Raw genomic sequence first — 25,674 nt, forward strand, 5'->3', positions numbered from 1 at the left:
GGAGAAAATAGATTTTTTTTAATGCAATCCCAAGTAAAGTAACAGCTTAAATGGTTTTAGAATTCGATTCTGTGGATGCCCCTTTTCTTTGTTCAATTGAAACCACGAGCCAGGTAATAATTATTGCATACATTTTGGATGAGATTATTAAGTCTGTGACCATGGATTTGTAACTGTTTGCTTCTTTTTTTTTTTCTCCATCTTTATTAACTTGGGTATTTCTTATTTACATTTCGATTGTTATTCAACTGTTTGCTTCTTAACTGGTAGGGTTGCAAAGAAAAGCAACTTCATGTCACTTGTTTAAGACTATAATTTTGAGGGAATCAGTTTGGTAAACAAGTTGTGAACTCTAGACATCCTTAATTATTTTTAATATCTCTTCAAAAGCTTTATTATACATTACCAAAGAACTCCCACTCATAGAAACATCTGTCCTCTTGCAAGGGTTTGCGCTTAGATTTCTTCTTACAGTTCCTTACTAGATTCAGCAAAGAAATTGAATTGATAGATAGATGCTTCTGAGTTTTTACAAATATTACTAGCATGAGTTCTCAGTATACCCTTGTCCAGTAAAATTATATATTTTTAAGGGTTCACACATCGAAATTAAAAGAATTAGAATTGAGAACCAACAGAAAAATGTATTTCCCCGTAAGTCTGCATTTTCCTTTGAGGGTCATGTATATGCATGCACGTGTGCGTGATTAATATTGTAATAAATACCAAAGAAATGACGACTTGTTTGTTGAGCTTAAGGTGGAAAAATTCCAGCAAGGGAGACAAAGGTGAGTGATGAGAGAGCATTTCCAAACATAGCCCTCTTAAAATGGCCTTTCAGTAAAAGCCGTTGCCTCCACCTTTGGCCATCTGCATTGCATTCAGAGGAACATTTACTTTAGAATGCCAAGTGCCTTGTCTTTCTCAAAAGTGGGGAAGTCTGGTTTTGTGGCGTTTTAAAGCCTATTCACTTCTAAGCAAATTCTGTTCATTTTTTCCTTGTGTTAGTTCACCCTCAGAACTCCTTCTCGCCTCCCAGTACAAACTTCGCCTTGTGTTTGCTTAGCATCACCTTTTCGTACACCTCTAAGTACCCGTGTGGACAAGGACACATCTAAGTTCCAGCATATCCTCTACACCTAACCAAGGGTTTGACTCTTGCAACAATTAAACTGAAAATCCTACTCTTCCTATGTGTCATATGAGCAGTTCATCCAGCAGAGGTGGTAATTTATTTGACTTCAGTCAGGACGCAGCACAACTTTATGTGAAACAAAAAAAAGCAAGTCTCCAAAATCCAGGAAGAAAAGGTAAGCACATTATTCCCATTTGACGTTTGCAATCAGCTTTTGTAGTGCATCAACCCTGGCATCCCTCTCAGTCTTTGCCTGAGAAACTCATAACTTTGGAAATTTCCTCAGCCATAAGTATATTAGTCACTGTGTCGTGTTGTTCAAAAACCAATTATAGTTGACCTATCTATTACAAGTCTGCAATGTGACATTCTAAGTGTAAAATACTTTGCTCTCCCTCCTGCAACAGAAACAGATACAAATATTCACTGGGAGAGTCTTAACTTATACTTTACCAAGAGTTCTAGACTATCTTGATTTATTATACACATATTTTTGTGTGGTAGCTATGAGTCTGTTCAAATTGATTCTCCCTATGCAATAACTGGCCTAAAATAAAATAATTAATCATTTGAATTTACTTAAGCATGTTAGATGATAAACATTTTTCAGTGTCAGAGTGGCACTAACTCCAGAGGGATCAACTAGAAAGTAACATAGAATGAAAGTAATATTGAGGTCATGTTAGGAAGTGGCAGGAAGAAATGATATAACACTACTCTTTTCCTACATAAGTTGAATATTCTATATCTGAAACACTTGAGTCCAGAAGTGTTTCAGTCTTAAGGTTTTTTTTAATTTTTTGGATTATTTGGTTATGTACCGTGTATTTTGAATTAGACCCAAGCCTAAACTTTAATTTCATTTATGTTTCTTTTAAGAAATTTTATATATTAACATAATTTTGCACACAAAGCCCAGTTTTATGGTATGGAATTTTCTGCTTAAGGCACCATGTCAGTGTTTTTTAAAAAAAAAAAAAAAGCCTTGGTTTTCAGTACCATGGTCCAAGCTTTTTGGATTTCACTTATCAGATTAGGGATGTTCAACCCATAGTAACAACCACTCGTTACATGTGAGACTCTTCGGTAAGCCGTTTACAGACACTGTCTCTAATGTTCAGAGCAACTCCGTGAGCTAGTGTTCTTATTATCGTTATTACAGATAGGGAATCCTCAGCTCTGAGATTAAGTAACAGGCCTGGAGACATTATGCTAATAAACAGAAGTGTTACCACCTAAACTTAATGCCCTAATGCCAGAGGCTATGTATTTCTATAGACCCCACATTTGCATTAAAGAAGTATAAAACTGGTTTGGGAACTTGAGTATGCTCCCTGAACTTTCACATGTTGGCCAAGTACAATTAAGAATTGCATAAAAATAGGAAACATTTGGAACAGCACATGGCATAGATTTCCCATTTGCTTCCAAGTTACAGAATTACATGATTAGAAGGGTAGGGAGAGAGGCATCATGAAATGACTTGTTGAGGACAAGTCTGCTTGGGATGATACTCTCAGTAACAGCATCCCTTAATGTTCCGGACTTTTACAATGCGAGGTTTACTATAGCAGTACCTGATTTGTTTTTACCATTTTTTTAAAATTTTTATTTTATGTGTATTGTTGTTATTTTTTATCGGCGTGTATGTATGTGTGTTGCATGTGTGCTTGGTGCTCTTGGAGGCCAAAATAAGGCATAAGATACCCTGGAATTGGAGATGCAGATGGTTGTGAGCTGATATGTGGGTGTTGGAAATTGAACTTGGGTCCTCTGGAAGAGTAACCAGTGATCTTCACCACTGAGCGTCTCTCAAGCCACAGCTCCTGGTATTTTGTTTTGAGACAAGGTTTCACTCTGTAGCCGTGGCTAGCCTGGAACTAGTTGAATAGATCATGCTGGCCTTGAACTCATTAGAAATAGGGTTATCTCTGCACCTTCCGAGTGTTGTCAGCTTTATAGGTTTCTCCCTTTCAAAGAACCTCTATACAGCTTGGTTATGTTCTCAATACCCCATTCATACTCAGTTCCTCACAGGCTTCCTCTGTGTACGAACTTGCCTATTCTGGTTATTCTCTTGAATGCCAGGATAAAAGGCCATACCTGGCTTTTCCTAATATTTTCGTACATATGTTTAGGATTTTTCTATGTAAAGTGGTGACTGCATAGAGTTTATCCGCAGCACATTTTAAATCATGGTTTAGCCTGGTGTGGTAATTGATTTATAACTACAGCACTTAGGAAGCTGAGATGTGAGTTCAAGTTCAGCCTAAGGTGCATAGCAAATTCAAAATCAGCCTAGGATACACAGGAGATTCTCTCTCAAAATAAAATTAACACTAACAATAAAAATAAACGACAAGATTTTCCCTCTGATGTATTTTTCATTTTAACTTTCCTTTCAGTCTACCTGCAGGCTTTTTGTTGTTACTCTTGTGTTTGTTGTTTATTCTATATATTTTACCAGTCATATACTATAAATCAGCCAAATGTCTAGGTTCTAAAGATGAGCTAACAAGCAAGTGTTGAAATGAATTTAGTATTAGAATGAAGAGCCTAGATTATTTTCTATAAGCTGAAACATCACAAAGAATTATTATATTTTATCACCTTAGATGTTCATTTTTTGCTTAATTTTATTGTTTAAAATTTTTTATTCACACAGGTCACATGTGGGTTGTACGTATGTATTTGGAATTATATATACATATGTGCCTATAGAAACAATTAATTAAAAACAAAGAGGTCGTGGATTTTAAATAGAGTAAGGAGGGGTATATGGAAGGCTTTGAAGGGATGAAAGGGAAGGGTAAAATTATATAGTTCTATTGTCATGACAAAAAAGAAAAGAAAAAAATTCTGATTTAAATAGCCAAAAAAGTAGATATAGCCCAAATACCAATCGAATGCTGACTTAGATGCACAATTACATACAATTCAAGAACAAAAACAAAAAGCAGGGGCTAGAGAGATGGCGTGGTGACTTGAATCAGTTGCTGCTCTGGCAGAGGACTGCATTCCAGTTCTCAGCACCCACATGGCAGCTCACGACCATCTGGAACTTCAGTTTTAGAGGATTCAGTGCTCTCGTCTGTCTTCTGCAGGCACAGCAGGCAAACACATAAGATAAAATAAAATAACCTGAAATCCTGTAACTACAAATGAAAAAAAAAAAACCTGAAGAGCATACTGCTATGTAACATGAGCGAGCCATAAAAACATTGCCTAATCTCAGAAAGCCACATGCAGTATAATTTGATTCCTATGGAATGTCCAATAAAGACAAATGTATAGAGAGTGGAATTGTACTAGAAACTGTGTAGGAATGGAGAGATAGGATCATATCTGGGCTGTGTGGGGCTTCCTTTTAAGTAGAATCAAAAACCGTATAGTTGACAGCATTGGCAATTACAAATACCTGTAAATATAGTCTAAGCTTTGAACTGTAATTTGCATAGAGCATATTATGTGCTACATGTACTACAAGTTTACATCTCAATAAAGCCACCACTACATCTTTGTAGTAAATAAAGCTTTACTACAATCTATGTTGAAACTTATGTATTTTCATTTTGAGAACTACATAAGTTATACTGATAGAGTTGATCCATTTTTAAAGAAGCGTGATCAATTAGAACAGCCTTGGAATCGTGTTGCTTCTATGATCTTTTCGAGAAAGTTAAATTCTTAACTGAAGTCCTCATTTGACCATCTTCATCTTTAGAAGTATTCTCATGTAGTGTTTATTTTTGCTGTGCACCCCTCTACATGCATCAAAACCTAACTTTGTCACCATGGAGCACAGTGCCTTCCATAATGCATGTGTTGATTACTTTTATTCTTTTACCAAGTTTCCTGAGAATTTACTAATACAAATTGTTGAGACAGACATTGAGCTGGTCAGGCTTACAGTTGAGCATCATTTTAATAGGGCAATAAGTGCTGGCAATAAGTGACACGGATTGACGTGTATTCCAGAGAGGCTGAAACCTTGAGGGTAGGTCTGTCTGAATTTGGTCCCTTAAATGGCTAGTGTGCACATTGTATAAGGGGCATTCTTCCCTACATTTGAACCAATCCAATAATAAGGCATTCACATTTTAACTAAGATAGTGAAGCTAACCTGTATTTTCCCAGCATTTCAAAGAGCCATGCATTTCATCATCAAATAAATTATATGTTTTATTAGTAAATGAAAGTTAAGTAGAGCTATTATTAACATGGCTTGCCACCTCTAGACATTTTATATCTTGATGGGACTTTGAATAATCTCTATGTATTTATAGAAAGTATTTGAGTTCCTTGTGTGTGTTAGACCCAGATATTATGCATTTCGTATGCAGGAGAGGCAGAACAGATTAGTCTCTGCCAGCAAACATTCTAGAACATGTCCGAATTTGATTGTAACTTTTCTTCTGCAGAACTTTGAGCCAACTTACTTAATCGTTCTCTGTGTGTGAATTTCCTCATTTGTTAAACAATGAAGTAAGGGAACCTGTCTTACAGGATTGTTTTGAGCAGTGAGTAAGTTAGACTATGTGTATGTCTGTTTAAAATAGTGGCCCGCACATAATAAAAATTGTGTGCACTTTTGCTGTTGTTTTTGTTGTTGTTTAATTAAAATCTTGTGCTTTATTATCCAATTTCCCGAAATTATTACACAATCACCTTTACATGACATACAAACGATGGATGAATAGTTTTCTCTAAGCAAACCACCTCAGTTCTTATGTAACTGTGTGTGGAAATGGGAGAGCAGCTCAGCGTTCTTTCCTCTTTATTCATTTTCCATGGCCACAGAGAGTTAGAAGTTACCTGCCTATCTCTTGTCAGTGAGAACATTAAAGTAACACATATATTATCCTGTGCCAAAGCATCAGTGCATAGTTTAAAATATACAAGAAAAAAAGCACACAAGTATGTTATTTATACTTCTTGACTGGATTTAAGCCACCTCGTTTGTAAGACTTGTGACTTAACTATGACCTTTTCCCCCCAACCAATGGTGTCATTGTTACCATGTTGTCCAGGAGCTAAATTTCCATAGTGAACTTCAGACATGTATTGCAGAGAAACTCTCACTTTTTTCCGAATATTTAGGAGTTTTACTAAGCCTAACATTGACATGCACAAAGTATTTTAGAGTAATGATGAACTAATGTTGACTTACTAAGAAAGTCTTAGTATAGATTATTGTTAATTTTTTATGCTTATATATTGTTTTGCGATTGTCACTTCTAGACCAGTGATGATGTAGTCATGTAGAGTGAAGCAAGAAGGAGTGAAGAAGGTACTTTGTCACTGACAGTGGGGACCTCTTGGGACATGATATTGCATTAAATGGTGTACAGTCAAGGGTCCCTAGTAGATCCATTTTGAGCTTTTAACCACTAGGAACCAAGTAGTTAACAATTTCTTCACCATATTTAAATCACTGTTATGTTTATCATTAAGTGCAGGTATTTTTATATTGTGCACACTCAGTAGATGTATTAAGTACCAATGCATTACTGAATTAATATGTCATATGTCCATTAATTAAATATTACTAATAGTCTTTATTCTATTAAATTCTCTTAAATAGTAGGCAAGATGCAGCTCAGTAGTAGTGCTTGCCTAGTACACGAAGCTCTGTCTCTGTGTGTTTCTGCCCCGTCTCCTTTCAACATCATCACCTTATACTATTCCTGGTTCACTCTCTGGAAAATGTCTCATCTTCAGTGTTCTCATTGACTTGAATGAAACTAGACTCTTGCATATCCCTTCACAGTGCACATATTTCACATATGTGAAGGGATTGAATGTGTGGTATCCATTACCAAGTACCTAACACAAAGTAGTTCTATTTCCCAGGAGCATGCTTCAGTATGACAATGTAATATGGAGACTTGATTGGCCTACTTCTTGATAGGTTATATAGAAATCAGAGGACCCTTTCTCTTGTCTACCTTTTGGAATGTCCCACAATTCAGCAGCAAAAAATGACTTCATAGAAAAGCATCAGCTCTAATTAGCTAATCCCTATGCTATAAATATTAAATCATTTGAATACCATCCTTGTAGAGTTATCTAGTGCCTGTCCCAACATCATGCCATTGGATCTCTGAAGACTTCATATTTCTACTTGTGTTTCACCCCTCGATATTACACACACTTCCTTGTATGTAAATAATCTCAGATGGAAACATTTCCTTACTCTTCATGCACTTTAAAGAAGTCACTTCAACCAGTACCAATCTTGGTCTCAAGATCATTTTCTCCACACCTAAATAGCTATGACAAATAATTTCACTATTTCCAGTCCCCCAGAAACTACCAAACTACATTAAGTTCATTATTACAGTAACTTCTGATTTATTGAAAAATTATCAGAAAATGTGGCTATGAATAAACCTTCGAAAAGCCTCGTAAGTTAGGATTTACCCTTTTATTAGTATGAAGAGAAATCTTTCTGAAACATTTTGTAAAACCTTGATTTGGCTTTCTATCACAGGATAGTGAGGGAAAATTCTGCTTTTCCTGGTAGCCTAAGCCAACGTTAGGAAGAAACAGTTTGCCGTGAAGGGCATGTTGAACATGTGGTGAGATCAACACCAAAGACTCAGCTTTGGAGTCTAACGATCCATCATCTCTTCTATCTCCAGCTTTCTTTTGGACTTGAATGTTTGGGTTCACATCAAGAGTAATTTACAACAAATAATATTATTTTTGAACTTCCTTAGTAGGTTCTCTGTACTTGTAGTTTGCTTTGGAAAAGGAGACCACTATTCTAAATCTGACAGGTTGAAAGTATTTGTCTCAACACCCCACTGAAGTAAATATAATGATTTTTAAGTCAAAGTAGTGGTTTTAGCTCTATGTCCACATGTATTGTCATGCCACAAAACTGAGTTTGTAAGACAAAGGGGTGACATACTAGGAAAGGGAGTAGTGTTGGATTTAAAACTTATTTCAAGGTTAAAAAAGACTATACAACTTGGATTGTCTGAATGGAACTCGAGCTGACTCTGTCACTCGATCATTTTCTATTACTATCAGAATCATGCCCTCTGTAGTCTTGTCACTGAGTCAGTGACATGAAAGCAGAAAATATGGGAAATGCATCTGCACTTCTGGTGTTATGTTCATGACTGAGTCACCTTTCAAGAAAAAGCATCAATTCTTCCATGCAATGGACATGTATAGGTCTGTTCTTTCTGGTTTTCATTTATGCATTTTTCTGGACTTGCTGCTCTCAGTGTAGTGCTTTGCATTTGGGAGATGCTCATAGATACAACTTCCCCATTCATGTTAAAGTAAACAAGAACCCTGCTGGGATTATTTCTTTTGTTAGCACAGATGCCGTCATTGCAATTTACAGGGAATATTACCTTTGGAGAAGAGAGTATTCAAATAAGACTTAGCTTAGTATTTTATATTTCTAGAAGTTTGTGCTTGAAAAAGCAGTGAAATCTAGAGCTTAATTATCCGCCATCTCTATAAATTTCTAAGTGTTTATAATCTGAGTAGATTATAATTCATTAAGGAAGGAGGCTGTTTTGTATGGTTGTTTAGCCTTTTGTTAACATAAGGAAAGAAACAAACAAACAAACAAACAACAAGAAAAACAGAAACAAAATTTACTATGGAAATAGCACATGAGTAAAAAATTTTTCCTCTCTGATACTCGAATAAAAATTACAGGTCCAGAGATTGTTTTAGCAATAGAAGACTTGTGTAGCTTGTGTAAGGCCTCACCTTCTATCCCCAAGAATTGCCAAAAGAAATGAACAAATAAATTATCACTGACTCATGGCATCCTGCTTTGGTAAGATGATTTTCATGTTCCTGGTCCAGCTTCTCATTTAAAGTGGCAAAATTGTAGTGTGGGAGGTTGGGGGAATGCCTAGCAAAATAGTTCAACAGTCCACAGAATGATAGACAGTCGGGTATACCTCAAAGAAGGAGGGAACACACAGACTTTACAGATAATTGCAGAAACTGAATTCCAAGAAAATAAAAATGGCAATCTATAAATGGGCAAATGAAATAATAGAATTTCCATTAAAAAGAAACACAAGTGACCAATGCTGTTTTAAAAGGTACCGAATATCCTTAGCTGTCAGGGAAATGCAAATTAAAACTTTGAGATAATACTTCCCCACTGTCAGAATGGCTATCATCAACATATGACAGCAAATATTAGAGAGTATGATGATAGAGCTTTTATTGAATGTTGATGGGGTGAAAATTTATAGCATCCATTGTGAAATCAGTTTGGATATTTCTCAAAAAAAAATTAGAACTACCATCAGATGCAGCAATTTCCTTCCTGCGCCTATACCCAGAAAACTCCATAACCCACCATAGAAGTATTCGTACTCCATGTTGATTGCTGTTTTATCATTATAACAAAATAATTAGAATCAATCTAATTGTTAATCAACAGATTAATGGATAATGAAAATTTGGACTCTGTGTGTGTGTGTGTGTGTGTGTGTGTGTGTGTGTGTGTGTGTGAATGTGAATATTTTCAGCTCTAAAGAAAAATGTCACAAAATTTTCAGGAAAATAAACAGGCATAGGATGTATATTATTAAGTGAGTTTAGAGAATTTCAGAAAAAAACTGCATGTTTTCCCTCATATATATGTATACATATATATGTTTGTATGTAATGTAAGGACCAGTACACATGGGTTCATATAACACACAGAAAAGAGAGCAAGAAAGTCTAAATATTATAGGAAGTACTGACAGAGGCAATGGAGTCCAGAAACAAAAGAGGATATAAAGCTAATTGCTTTTCTAGTCCTAGGACAGACATGGATTTTTTTTTATTCTGGTGGTGGATAAGTGCATAAAAATATATTCAATAGTGAGTAAAAGTATAAAAGGGCCACGTGAAGCTTCATAGCCTCAGAGTGGCTGTTTACACCATTTATGGAAGGAAGTTTACTGAGATGTATAGAATTAGGGTCTGGTTAACTTTGCTGTAGAATTTCTTTTATTTGTAAGTTTTTATAATAAAATTAGTAAACCTTTTAAAAAGTACTCCATGCTTGTATTTCATGAGACACTGCTATGAATGCATTATAATGTTAAGACACGTGAAAGGGTGGAACAGCCGTGTGAGATAGATTCTGCTATGGATACTACATTATGGATGAGGAAACCAAAACATCGACCGTTTGTGTAACTTGGGTCTTTCAATTCAAGAGTCGGTATTATGAACAAGACTTCTGTTTCCTAAACCCTATTCGCAACTCTTATGCTATGTTGACAACTTTTTGATGTGTTTTCATTAGAACATTTAAATTTCTCTCTCTCTCATAAACAAGTACTCAGATACATAGTATTTTTAGGCTTTTATTTATATATTTAAATTAATCTTCTTAAAATCTGTAAAAATTCTACAAAGCCTGCCTTTCTTTATTCACATTGAAGAACTGTACATATATTTTGAATATATGAGACTGCAGCGGATTTCATTAACTGACATTGCTAAGATCTGGGTAAGCTTTTTCTTGTGTCTCAGAGGATGCTGTTACATCAGCTCTGTGCTGCGTCCCAAAGGTCGCTGTTTACTTTTTTTTCCATCTAGGTCCTTTGCACTCACTCTCAGAATAAGGGTTTAATTCTAATGTTCAGTTTGGTTAAAGTCAATCTAAGACGCCAAGTAAATACTATGATTTGACCATGTTTTCTTTCCTTCTACATTTCGGATTGTTAGTCTGGAATGTTGGATTTATGGAGCACATTCCTCATCCCATGAATTTACAAATCTCTCATCTGTTTTTCTTTCTGCTGAGATTCGTATAAAACATATTGACCTAGATTCAAATCCAAGCCACATTATTCTAAAGCTTCTTGTATGTACAACACAATAATGGGTTTTCTTCTCTTTGGGGGCCTTTGTCTCCTCACTAAGAATGGGGTGGGAAGGTAGACTGAGAATCTACTAAATGTCTGGGAAGGGACTGGGTTCTGTTCTGAAGCTCTCATGGAAAGAGAGCAACAATTATGATATGATGGACTCAATGGAGAGGTCTATTTGGACAATGTTTTGTACATGTTTTGGTTTCTTTTGCCTGCAAGATTTGTGAAATCTGACTTTAGAGGAATTAGTAAAATTTCACCCTTGCTTAGGAAGTATATTCTGTAATTCTAGCTGGCCTTAAAATATAAACTTGTATGTAGTACTTAGTATTTAAAAAACAAATACAGGAATCCAGTTTTTCTAAGTCGCCACTTATCTAAACTCAACTGGAATTTTTCGATTTTATTTTGGCATGTAACCAACAGGATATATTATTGTTTAGGAACCATTTGACTTCATATTACTGAATAATCTAACCATGTCAGGTACTATGCTGGGGGATGTTATAGTAATTGTATATTCTATGTCCATTTCTAATCTTAGCAAAATGGAAATCAAATTAGTGTCACTCTTAGCTGCAGTTACTGAAGCCGGGCACCTTGAATGCATTTGTGGCAGTAGAAGCTGCATTGTAGATATGCAGGAGCATTTGAGGAAGACATTCTAGCAACGAGGGCGTTCGAAGCATTCCTTGAGAGAGGATGTACAAGGAAATCCCAGCGATGTTTATAGCAGAGACAGAGGTTCAGCGTAAGGGATAATGAATCAGTGTGTGGGTCAAATAGTGAGGTGGTTCCTAAATAGTGTGGCTGATCCTAATCATCAGTAACCTTTTAGCTTTAAACATACTCTTTTTAGAAAGAGAAGTTGGAGTTCTTAAAATTATGGCTCGGTTGAAGGGGCTCGAGACCCCTTATGAACAACAATGCCAAGCAACCAGAGCTTCCAGGGACTAAGTCACTACCTAAAGACTAGACATGGACTGACCCTGGACTGCGACCACGTAGGTTGAAAAGAAGACCCCAGTAAGAGCACCAGGGGAAGGAGAGGCCCTGGGTCCTGCTAAGACTGACCCCCAGGGGAACTGGATTGGGGGGGGGGGGAGGGCGAGGGGGGGAGAGGGGGGGGAGGGGAACACCAATAAGGGAAGGGAAGGGGGGGTGTTTGCCTGGAAACCGGAAAGGGAATAACACTCGAAATTTATATAAGAAATACTCAAGTTAAAAAAAAAATTATGGCTCAAGTTCTTAAAATTGTGACATTTTCTCACTAAGGTTTATGTTTGAAATATTGAAAATGGGGATAAATGGGGCTGTGGCTTTTCCATGTTTGTATAGCAGCATCTCGTTTATGTGCTGAGTTAGTCCTTTTTCATTGTTTGTTTAGAGAATAAAAGGAAAAATTATTGATAACTACTCTTAAGGGGAATTCAATGATTGGCTACTAGTCATGTAGTCCAAATGACTTAATGAGCTGTTCATTTGCCTGTTTTCAGCCTACAAACTAGAACTGGTCTTGAGTATCCTTCAACTTTTCGAATTATTCAAATCCTCCTCCTTACCAAATCACCGGTTGACTTTTTGACACACACACACACACACACACACACACAGAGAGAGAGAGAGAGAGAGAGAGAGAGAGAGACAGAGACAGAGACAGAGACAGAGACAGACAGAACAGAGAGACAGAGAGAGACAGAGAAAGAGAGAGAGAGAAAAAGAGAGACTCACGATTTATCAACTAAAGACTAATGACTTTTATATAGAATTTGTGTTTATTAAGGATTTTAAAATAATATTTATGTAATTATTAAAACTCTTCATGCTAGGTTGCATACGATCAGATTTAAGTATATTAAAGGGATTGTACACTTGAGTGGAAGTTGATTTTCTTTTTGCTAGTCCATCTAACACCACAAATCTTTGATTTACCCAAATAAGTATCTTGCTAATATTTAAAAAAAGAAACCCTGATAACAGAAAGTCACGTTCCAGCCATTATTAATGGGAAAGCTGCTTCGTTGCCTACAACTTGACTATTTTTAGTGCTACAAACATTTGGTAGTACAAAGGATAAATAATACTGTCCACATTAGGACTTTAGGGGGCTTACTCCCAGGTTTTGCCTGTGTATGTTGAAGTTTGTATTTACCAAGAACCTTTATGTTTTTCTTTTATGTTTTTTTTTCCTTTCTTTAAAATTGAGACATGGTCTCGCTATGTAACCTTAGCTGGCCTGGAAGATTCTTATGTAGACCAAGATAACCTTGAACTCACAGAATCCACCTGCCTCTACATAGACTAAAACTATGTGTTATCATGACTCAGCCCTTTTTGATCTTTTGTGGACCATCCTGTTCCATAAAAAAGAATGTAGGCATTTTTGTTCATTGTATAGCTGTCAAATTTACTCACTTAGATCTTTTAGTACTTAGTAATGTAGATGCCATGTAATATTAACCTGAACTTCATTATTGCCCCTGTGTCCCCTGTATACACTATTATAAAATCATGAAGCGTGGTAGCGTTAGTGTGGGTTTTTATCTGATTTGTTAAACAATTCTCTCACCTCCACATAAATGTAAGTTCTCCATTTAATTTAATATTTTATTTAAGACCCTCGTAACACCTTTTTTCCTTACCACATATTCACAAATAGACTTATTTGTGATTATTTAAAATATTTTTGACATTTTTATACATGTTTAAATACTTTTTAATTACTCTTACTTTCCAGCACTGTCAGACTCCATATAAATGCTTTTTCCCACATTCATGTTTTTTATGTACATAAACTTTTAAAGATACTTAGTAATCTATATGCCTGTTCTTACTCATTGACACTTGGTGAACAGACTAACTGGTTCAATTTCAACAGTTCCTTTGAACTTTATTTTCTTTGTATGTATTTTAAATTGTTTTTTATTTATTTAATGTGTGGGGGTGTTTTGTCTACATGCATGTCTGTGCACCACATGTGTGTAGTGCCTGTGGAGTCCAGAGATGTCATTGACTCCCCTGGGATTGGACTTATAGATGATTTTGAGTTACCATATATGTGCTGGATCCTCTGGAAATCAGCCAATACTCTTGACCACTGGTCTATCTTTCCAGCACCTTGAGTTTTATTTTCAAGTGCCTGCTTTCTTTTAGGGTTCTTAGTTAGATTTTCTCCACAAGTGTCAGAGTATTTATTTTTCTCTCTGAATGATCTACATGTTCCAGGTTTTAATAAAGAAAGTTAAGTGGTTAGCAACAAAACAAGTTGAGTTTTGGAAGGTACTGACAACCTTGTTGTAATATTATAACTTTATAGTTTTTTCATAATTCCTAAAGTTTGGTTCAAAGTGTTCAGTTTGGTTTGGATAGCTATTTTGAGGTCAATAAATTTTGTTACTGAGAAAGAGATTTACTAGGCCCAAAGGCTATTATGCTTCCGCTCTCCAGCTGGATACCAGATTTTTAGACCACATGTTCTCTTGATTGTGCTTTTAAAGCCCATTGTGTGATGCATTTTCAAACGTAGTCACTAGCTATGCATGAGAAGATAGGCTCTTTCCAAACTCTGAGCAGTCAGAGTCCTCTAGATCCAGTGAATAGTGTGCTTTCATACTGTGATTACATACATGAGCTGGGAAGAAAATTGAAAACCTGGGGGTTATTTCTGGTGTCCATGACACTCTCATGGTTTCTGAGAAATTTCAATGTTGGAAAACTCAGTGAAACTATTTAGTGCCAAGTCTAAAATTTCAGTTGCTGAGAGATTGTGCTTTTAAATTAAACTTTAACATTGTTTCTCAACAGTACACATTTTACAAAGTATTGCAGATAATTGATCAAGTTAGTGACTATAAATTAATAATAGCATCTTGTCTGGCACAAAATAAGAGTTTCATAAATGTGAATTATGCTTATTTTATTTCATTGTATGCTTATAATACACGTGTTTATGTGAGTATGTGCATGTGTGTGTGCATATGTGTGCGTGTGGGGGATAGAGCTTGAGATCTGGTACTTTTCCTGATCAAGTTTTACCATATTTTTTTATAACAAAGGCTCTTACTGAATCTGGACTTCACTAGTTGGCTATACTGGCTGGACAAATAGCTCTAGAAACCCTCCTGTCTCAGACCCATTTCCCTCCCGTACTGGGGCTACACATCCGTGCCTCTTCTTCAACTTTGTGAGGGTAAGCGTCATAATGTTGCAAGGCAGGCGATTTACCCACTGAGACATTTCCTCAATATTAACTATTATTAACAAATGAAAACTATTTAACTTTACCAGTTTTTGTATGTGTGGTCGAATGCTAGGTAAAATAATCCTCAGATTTTATTGAGTATTTTGTGAATCCTAAACTCACCTTTGTGGTTTTTACTCAGTACAATTCCCAGTATCTTACTTGATTAAAAATTAATATTGAGAACCTTTTATATCCCTGACCAGAAGGGATTGCCTTTCCTGTGGGGATTCAAAGCTGCTGAGGGTCCATGTTTTTGGTTTTTGTTGTTGTTGTTGTTGTTTTGTTTGTTTGTTTGTTTTGGTTGTCAGTAGAAGGTAAACATTCCTCCACAGCCAGGAATTAAGTTCTAACACAGATCTCATTTGTTAGTGAAAGAAACCAATAAACCAGGACAATTGAGTTCATCCACCTATTTGGAACAGACTGCCAAGGTAGCATATATGATGACATTAGATTATCAGTTCTTCATTTGTTCATCAAAATTGTCAGGCATCTCAGCCCAGCAGACGAACCTTTTTGAGTCTGTTCAAGGTTGTAGTGATTAATAAGTTACTTTATCTCACCGTGGCTCTGATAACTACTGGGTACCCATTTAAAGTTCTTTGGAGTATTTTAATTATTTGACATGTACTTAATTTCTCAATCCCTTGTGTAAACCAGAAGTCTAAGTTTAATTAGCATGCCTTACAAATATAGGCAAAATAGTAATTTCCCAAATTACTGAGGCAAATGGGAGCTGAAACTGATAAAGTTCGTAGAATTGTTTCGTTGTTGCTTACGTATTCTTTCTTCCCCCCTCCCTCCTTTCCTTCTAATGCTGGAGATGTGCCCAGATCCTCACAATGCCAGGCAACTTATTCTATCACTGAACCATGTACCTAGACCTAGAAAACTGTTTTTCATTGAAAGACAATTTAAATTACAGAGTTCAGATGTTGTTTTCCACTCTTATAGTATTAAGCCCATTTGGGGGACAGAGGATGTGGTTCAGTCATTTAGGAGCACATACTTATGGGGGATGAGGAGTTCAGTTCCCACATACTGCCCTTAAAGTCTGGTTCCAGGGGATCCAACTCCCTCTTTTGACCTCTGACTCCCTCGTCTGGCTTCTGAGGGCACTGCACTCACATGTACACCCCCAGAATAAAAAAAATCAAATCTTGAAGCCTATTTTACTTATAGCTTTCCTGTACTGTGGAGGTCTTTAAATCTCTCCTTTGGGACTTGTTGAAATTGACCTTGGGAGTTAGAAGACAACACGTCCCATCTAGGCTGACTGATTTCGTTATGATTGTATTGTAGTCACACCGCTTTGTTTAGCATTAGCAAGTCCATTGAATACTTACTTGTGTAACATTTAATCAAACAGTGTTTAAAAGCCAAGATATTTAAAGTTATAAATTTTTCCATAAAGACATTTTCTATAAAGAATTGGTTTTGTCAGTTTAGCATAAATCACTCTGGGATATGAAGAACACATCAAATTCCTATTTTAGGAATCTTGGGAGGAAGACAGCCATAAACTTGGATCAAGACATACACACACACACACACAGAGAGAGAACTTAATATTCTGTTTGATTTGTGCTCCCTGTGTTTCAATCTTTATTCTTTCCTGTGACAGCCATTGTTCCCATCGACATGAATTCTAAACGACTGGTTTATAGGCCCTCTTTTTCATCAGATGCGTGATAGGAAGTAGTAACCAGACACAAGGGTCAGCTCTTGTATAGACATTTCCACAGAACTCATTTCCATAGCATTCTCCGTTCATGCCTACTGCAAAGTTTAGCTCTGGTCTTTGAAATGAGGGTACATTTTTAAAATGAGGGTACATTTGGTACTCTCCCCACATTTTTAGCCACAGTAAGTTTTCTGTTGTTTGTCTGTTCTTTATAACTGCTAATAAAGAAGGGAGGCTAGCCATTGAGACTGAGAGGCTGCCTTCATTTGCTGTAAGGCTGTGATGAATTCAGGTAGGGAGGCCCTTACTGGATGCTGACCAAGTGTAGTGATGGATGTCTTCATGTGGCTGAATCATTATACGCTACCTCAGAATACCTTGTTGACACATTATCATTTTAGGACACTCACATTTTTTGACCAGAGATAATGTGGTTCATGGTAGCCCACCTAATAGCATCTTAGAGTGCCTGAGTTTAGACCACAGTACTGCAAAACAAAAGAGAGTTTGTGATATACTTGGGCTGTTTATAAATATTCAAAGGGAAAATAAACATTATTCCACAGTTTTTATTATTTTGAATGTAGGAAAAATGCCAGTGGGAATTTAACTACATTTTTAAAAAGGTTCTTCATTATAGACAATGAGACTTTTAAAATTGAGTATGGGTGTTATAAGTCAGTGGGTTTAAACCACTTGCCATGCAAGCTTGATATTCTGATACTGATCGGCTACCAAAACTTTTCTTCTGAACTCCACATGGGAACTATAGCACATTTACATGCATGTGTGCAGGCACTAGTGAATAAATAAATATTTTAAAGTATAAAAACGTCATAAAAATAAGCCCACTTGACAAAATGGGGGTCACCTGTTAGAACAGTAATGATCAAAAGAAATCATTACATCTATCTTTTCTTCCATGACTATAGATATAAACCGAGGTAGGTCGTTTAATGGGTTTGTGAAGTAGAATAACTAGACTTAACTGCTATTTGAAAAAAAAAGTTATGTGATTTTTGTTAATCTAGGGCTACTGTGGAAAACTTCAACAACAATTGAAAAAATTCTTTGAAAATATTCTTCACATGGGTAAAATATCCTTCCTTTTATGGTCTCTTTTTGCTTAACAGAAGACTTGAGTGTTCTCTAGGATACTTGTGAAATCAGGGTCTCCATCTGCTGTGCTAGGCACTACCCGTACGCCCTAAAGGGGGCACTATTGAGCCATTAACCAAAACAAAGGTCCTGAAGCAAATTTGAAACCTTCAAGGCTTTTAAAATCTTGTCAGCCTGCCAATGCAAGCAGTGTATGGCAGGTGTGCTGGAGATTTGTAAAGCCAAAAGAAATGGCCACAAGAAACTCAGAGGTAATACAGATGGTAAGGGAAGCCTAAAATGGAAAGAAATCAAACATTGTATTCATTGTTCATTCTGGAGCCCTATAAAAGTAATTTAAGGAGTGCCTCCTCAGCCATGGCGTCCTTGTGGTCATTGGAAATACTAAGCATTGGCCATGCTTCTATTTTGTGTACTGACTTGGAGAGACACAGAATGGCGAAAAGGAGTAGATGGGAAGAATGTGGGCAAATGAGACAATAGTGCCCGTTAGTAGTGAGGTTGTACTCCTTGGGAATAACTTCCTACTTCTATCAGAACAGCAAAATGGAGTTCTTCCTAATTTGGTGGGGGCGGGGGGGGCAGTGAGCAGGAAGAGAGAGGGATATTTTATGAGAAATAAAAGGAATCCTTAAAAAACAGCGTGCTTTTTCAAAAGATGTACTTACTGGTGAGTTTATTGTATTTGCAATAAGTTTTTATACTTGCCTTATATTTTATCTAGTGGTCTTATAGATGAGCAATATTTTGAAGTTTAAAATTGTGAGAAAATACTCAAATTCACGGTTCCTTTGCTTCCAAAACCTAGAGAGGTAGACAGAACTCTGATTTTCACAAGGTGGTGATGAAGTTCCTTCCTAGCAAGGTACAGCTGATAGGCTAATGTTAAATTAGTGTGCCACTTTAGTGTCTTTCAAACTAGAAGTCCTTAGGAGCACAGCAGTACTTGAGATTCTGATGACAAAATGAAAGGCAACAAAACTGAGAAGCTATATTCTTTCCTATCAGGGAGTTGGACAGAACAAAGTTATGTCATGCAGACAGCTAGAATAATGAAAAACAATGTAATCTTTGCCATAACAAAGACCCAGAGTTTTGATATGGTTTAAAAGACTGGTTATGATTGGACTGAGCATTGGGACCCCAATGGAGGAGTTAGGGGAAGGACTGAAAGAGCTGAAGGGGTTTGCAACCCCATAGGAAGAACAGCAATATCAATGAACCAGATCCCTCAGAGCTCCCAGGGACTAAACCACCAACCAAAGAGTACACATGGAGGTACCATGGCTCGTGAGAGGAGAGGCCCTTGGTCCTGTGAAGGCTTGATGCCCCAATGTAGGGAAATGCCAGCGAGTAGATGAGTGGGTGGGGGAGCTCCTTCATAGAAGCAGGGGGGTTTGGAGTAGGGAGTTTGCGGGCGGGGGACTGGAAAGGGGTATAACATTTGAAGTGTAAATAAAGAAAAAAATTAATAGGAAAGGCTAGTTATAGAGTTAGACGGTTGGGCTTGAAGCTTAGCTCTGTAACCTACTTAGCTATGTGAAGTTGTGCAAATTAATTACTTAACCTTCCTCGCCTCCATTGTCCCATCTGTAAGATGGGAGCAATAGAATCCTCTCTAGGAAGAATCTAGGCAGCAATAAACCTTAGTGTGAATAATTCCTTAGTATTTCTCTTCATGACTCACTTTTGTGCAAGCATTTAAGAGTAGATAGAAGAGTATTAATTAAGTCAAAGTACCTGGTGTTAGAAACTCACGGTGAGTTAGAAACTCGTGTTGAATTCACATTACTTAGTGTCCAACCCTTCACCAACTCTCTAATATAGTCTTTCCGATTCTCTGGTTCTTAGACTAGTTCTTTATCTAAATGAACATAAGAAATTCCACAAAGCCAGAGATCTTATCAGTATCCTCAATCGTGCCTGGCACATAGCAGATACCAGTACATGTTGGTTCAGCACAAGTTGGGGATATTATGAAAGGGATGATACACACCAGGCAAGAATGGAATGCTGTGAATGAAGCATAACCATACCACAAAATGACTAGCTTTCCTCTTTTGAGATTCCCAAGGAAGATAAATGTCTTCTGTCGATCTGTACAGAAGGCTTGGTGTGAGAAGACACTGCCTTAAGTCATGGCTTAACCACTCACAGCTTAGTACTGTCAAACAAGAGGTTTAACTTTATGACTTTCATTTCTTTCATCAGAATATTTCAGTTATCACTCGTGGTTTAGAGTATTTTGGAGATAGCATGAGAAAGTCCTAGGGTTCCAGTCTCAGCACTTCAGAAAAAAATCCAACAACTGAAAACAGCAGTCTTTTTGAGAAAACCAGAGATTGATACAATCCTAGCATGTGGAAACTGAAATACAGAAAAGAACAAACAAATGCACTAATTTCATGCTTGGCATTGGAGGATTCTTAATCAGAAAGGGCCAAACCTTTCCTGTTGCTTGAATATAAAGCAGCAAGGCTAAAGTTTTACTGTGTTCCAAACTAGGAGACCTTTAAGAATGTAAGAAAAGCCTATCTCTCATGCACAGTCTTTCAAGGACAGCTGTGTGAGGGAACTTTAGATTCTCACCAGCTCCTTTTGTTGTACCAATTTTTTTCTGAGCCAGCTCCCCAAATGTTTTCACCCTGAAGGAAGGAAGACATGTATTGGCTAGAATCATATCGAGGAATTGGCCAGGGTCCCATCCAAGGTCAAAGGAAAGCAGAAAAATAAACCCTGTTCTCCCACCCACTCCTGTTGTTGATGCTACATGGAATACATGACTAGAGGCCAGTTCCCGTTGCATTTTTATTTGTGTACATTCAAAATTAAAATTTATAACTCATATCTGTTTCTTCATGATAGGCATCTGTAGAAAAGTCTTTCTCCAGATCTTTGCTGTTTATGTTCAGAGCAAATCCTCAACCCTTATAAATATTCCTCTTCTTTTGGTAGTTTTCTTTCACATATGTAATTCTGTTGCAGGATTAAAGGTAAATGTAAATCTACATACTCCGGAGCACACTGTTACAGTGTACTTTCCATAATATACTAAGCCACTTAGAATATGGGAACTGGATTTGCTCTTGGAAATGGCCTTAGTTAACCTACAGTGCTCAGAGGTAATGCCCAAGGTGAAGACAATGAAGCGTGGGTAGCCACTCCCATTACTCTGCAGACTTGCTCCTTTTTCCTGTCTATAGTTTTTGTTGTTGCTGCTGCTACTGTGCCTCTTTACACTTAAAAATAAGGTATAGCTGTACTAGGCAATGTTTCACATGCTGTTCAATTTATTCATTTATAAGTGCGCAATTTGTCAGGTGTGGTAGCACACTCCTATCCCAACATGTTGGAGGCAGTGACAGGCAGATCATTGTGATGTCAATGCCAGCATGGTTGGACATAGTGAATTCCAGGGTTTGTAAATAATGTTTCTGTAAACATTGCCAGAATTTCAAGCTGCTTTTCAATAATATACTGAGGCATTGTATTGCTGGTTATATAACACTAACCTGGTGTGGAACTAATAAGTTTGCCATAACCACTGCACCATATTTTTTCCATTTGCCTGACAACTTTAAACCTTTAGAACATGGTTGTACGTGTAATACAATGTGAAGGGAACCCCAGAGCAGTGAGAGTAGTCCTGGAGCTTCTGTTGAAAGCCCACACTATGCCCTCAGGCCCATTATTGAGTAATTAGCTATAATTCCACATTCCCAGTTAGCTATTAAGTTTTCCAGAAGGGGACTAGAAAATTCACTGTGACAGTAGTAGAATTAAGAATAGTTTGTTCCTGAACGAGAAATGTAATACTTCCTAAGACATCAGTAATCCCAAGTCTTTAGCCAAATGCCAACCTCGTTCAGTAAGCGATAAGAAAACGAAGTCACCTACGACATATTTAGAAAACTTTCTCTGAAGGAAGTCAGAGGGAAAAAAAGCACATGGTTTGTCATTGACTAGATAAGCTTGATTGCATTTGGTAGGCATTTAATTCCTCAATGGTAACTGAAAAGTCCAGTGATGTTGACTCTCCTCTGGACTATTGAAAAGACAAACAAAAAGGGTTTGATTATGCTCAAAAAATAAGTGGAAGATTTTCAAGAGTTTGAAATGCACTTTGGATGACGTTAACAAGATAGGTGCTTTATTGGTTACTTGGGGCTGACTTTTGTTTTGCTGTTACTTCCGATTTCTCGCATGGCATATCATTGGCAAATTAACTTTGCATGTGTCTTCTCAACCAAATTGCTTGCCACTGTTGCTGGTTGACACTGGGCTAACTGCAAATCTTCAAGCTGCATAATCCCTAACGTATTGCTTCAATGGCGCTTTCTATCTCGCCTACCTATGTGTGTTGAAATCTTCCTTTCATAAAAACTAATAAATAACCAGAGAAATACACCCAGGAACAACAGTCCTAACTGCTCAAGGAATTTTCTCAAATTGAAAGCACATTTTATATTTCCATCCCCCATTTCACTTCATAGGAAGTGAGTCTCTGGCTAGTTTTGTCATGAATGTTTCATATGTTTTCCATGCATACATGCATTCCTGTGTTGTGGTTTGAGGACAAATTATAGAGACTGCAATCGGCCATGATACGATTTAAAGACAGATTCCTGGTCCCTCTAAAAACCAGACACACACAAGTAAATTGAACGTGTAAGGGGATGTTATGATATTTTCTGCATAGTGGACACCAACATGCAGGATACCCTGAACGTATCAAAAATCATTTTTAAGAGACTGGGATGTTGCCCAGTTTTGTACTGCGCCGGGAAGCGCCCTTTTAGTAATTGTATCTGACCATACTAAGTTGCAGTGTCGGTGTTTAGCTGCTTCCTGTTTTACATAAATCAGTTACTTTTCTTTCAGAATCTAGAGTTTGAAAGGAAGCATTGTAGTGGTTTAGCTAATTTCATTTATTTTTTTCTTGCAGGTTCTGAAAAGTGCCTTTTCTGAAAACTCTGCTGCTTGGATTCTACTCTAGAGCTCTCTTTCCAAGCCCTCTCCCCACATACCCTTCCCACTCCTACCCCTACAAAACCTGCCTTGCTTGTAGTTCACTGTCAGCAACTTGCCCATTTATTTTTTCTCTCATTCTCAGTTTTCTTAGTCATTTGTCCTCCCCCTTGATTTTGCAAAACTAGATTTTTAGGTTTTAACATCCTCCCAACCTTATTCTTCTGAGCAAAGAGTTGGGGAGATAGACTTTTCTCTCCTTGATCGGAGACCATCCGCAAATTGCCAGCAACATATGCTTTTTGTAGGAATAATTGAAAACATCAACTAGATAGCATAGGATTCTTTTGAACGTCTGCCAATTATTTGAAGCAAATTCAGCAAAGGAACAAAATATAGCATTCAATATCTTAACCTTTCTAGTTGCCTTCTTAGGACTTGGTCTCTAATTTGATTTTCGGTTATTCTGATACAACGTTGACTTACTAAGTGGCTTTTAGTGCTTTGACCAGATCAGACTTGACTTTAGTGAGAACCTAAGTGCTAACAAATACTCCACCAAGGAACCTGCTCTCACTTCACATTTGGTTCTGATTCCCTTAGATCCCTTGAACCATCTGCAGCCATACTGTTCTCTGAAGAGGGTGCACTTGGTTGCCATTTTGCTCTCAGTATGACACCTGTCAATGTAGCACTAATCCGTGATACCAAGTGGCTGACTTTAGAAGTTTGTAGAGAATTTCAGAGAGGAACTTGCTCTCGAGCTGACACAGAGTGCAGGTTTGCCCATCCGCCAAGAGTTTGCCATGTGGAAAATGGCCGAGTGGTGGCCTGTTATGATTCACTAAAGGTGAGTGTCATGTGTGTGCACATAATTGCTTCAATGTGTTGATTTCTAGACATGTGAAAAGAAGATGTGCTAGAAAAGAGTAAAAGTAATAATAACATTATGAAATTATGTATTATTTGGTTTAAGACAAGGCATACCCTTTTGTGTGCTGAAGTAAGCCAGTTGAAGGGTTATTATACTAAAGTCAACTCATCAAGATAGATATACTTGTAAGATGAAAACTCATGAATTTTTGTAGGACTAGGGTATTATAAACTTGCTGAAGTTTAAGCAGGTTCTCTAGATGTCTCTCTGTCTGGTCTGTAACTTGCTATGTAGACCAGGTTAGCCTTGAATTTGTAGTAACCCTTCTGCCTCTGCCTTCTGAGTACTGGGCTTGCAGGCATTCACCACCATACCTGGCTAATTTCCATCTCATGGGATTTTAATTTCTATATAGAGTTTAGACCTTAAAATGTATCAGAATTACTCATTTTGTTTTCTCTATAAATGTTTTGCCTACTTGTGTTTATGTACAACTTGTGCATGCTTGGTACCCACTGGAGGTCAGAAAAAGGCATCAGATCCCCAACAACTGAAGTTATTGATGGTTATGAATCACCATGTAGGTTCTTGAAATCAAACTTGGATCCTCTACAAGAGCAACAAGTGTTCTTAATCACTGAGCCATCCTTCCAGCACAGAGAATTATGATATCAATAGTGACCAACATTCTCATGCAACAGAGAAACCTTTTGATGAATTATATTATACAGATAAGTATATATAGCTTATTTTGCATATTAGTAAGATATGAATACCATATAAGGTCAGTCACCAGTCAGAGAGAGCATGTAAGTTAAACCTCACTGTTCAGGAAGACTAGGTATATTGTTATAAAACTAACTTCACTCATGTCTCTTCTTGAGCACACAACTGAAAACTTCCAATTTGTAAGTATCAAAAAAGTCCTACTGCCACAGTTGTCAGGCTTAAGTGTAGCAAAGTGTGAGGGCAGGTGAGATGCTCTACACAGCAGGACATAAATGACGGTGGACTATGAGAATGTATTCATTTTCATGTTTGATTCATAGTCACCTTAATGTAAGAAAAAGAATATCCAAGTTACACCAGAGAAGCAACGAATGTGGATGGATTCTTGGTTTAATTAATAGATTTGCTCTCATGAATTTGAAATGAATAGGTTTAGCAAGAATTTTTTAAAATTTCGTGACTGTCATGATGATCAACTTCACCCCACTAACATTTGTATTGCTTGCTGCTGCGCTGGCTGTTAGAGGTGTGTTATTTTGTGTGCTGCTTTCCTTAGAGGACATTTTCAAATGCTTTGCCATGGGTGACTCTTATGATTGGGACCAGAAGTGCTCCAGACTTTAGAGTTCTTCAGATTTGGGGCCATTTTCGTCTTCAGATTTGGGGTTATTTTCATGTACATAATGAGATATCCTCAGGATGGGACCCAATTTCAAATGGGAAATTTGCATTTTATGTATAATGTACTTAGGACCCATAGGTAATTTTAATGCAGTGTTTTAGTTCATCTATTGTTTGAATGCAAAATGAGGTTATGTATGGTATTTTCCAATTATGACCATTTGCCATTTTAGTGCTCAGAACACTGGATTTTGGAGCTTTTTAGTTTTTCCAATTGGGGATGTTTAATTTAAACTTCTCTAGTTTTGCTTATTTCTTGGTGCTAGTTTTTCTTGTGGACAATTCTGGTTCAATAATGGAATCTCATTATGGCAAAACAAAGGTTAGAACTAACATTGAAAAACTCCGAACAGCTTTTATTTGAAGCAGATCTAATAACTCAAA

At 37.1% G+C, this 25,674-nt stretch overlaps 1 protein-coding gene across 1 annotated transcript in view; it reads left to right on the plus strand.

The window, feature by feature from the left end:
- The window catches only part of Mbnl3 (muscleblind like splicing regulator 3), an 87,452-nt gene that overhangs the window by 14,466 nt on the left and 47,312 nt on the right, over positions 1-25,674 (plus strand). The window contains 1 exon segment of the mRNA XM_032890160.1: positions 22,984-23,856. Within this exon segment, the coding sequence (XP_032746051.1) occupies positions 23,680-23,856 (177 nt within the window). The 5' untranslated portion in view covers positions 22,984-23,679.

This window comes from Rattus rattus, chromosome X, assembly GCF_011064425.1.
Source record: "Rattus rattus isolate New Zealand chromosome X, Rrattus_CSIRO_v1, whole genome shotgun sequence".
Taxonomy (NCBI): domain Eukaryota; kingdom Metazoa; phylum Chordata; class Mammalia; order Rodentia; family Muridae; genus Rattus; species Rattus rattus.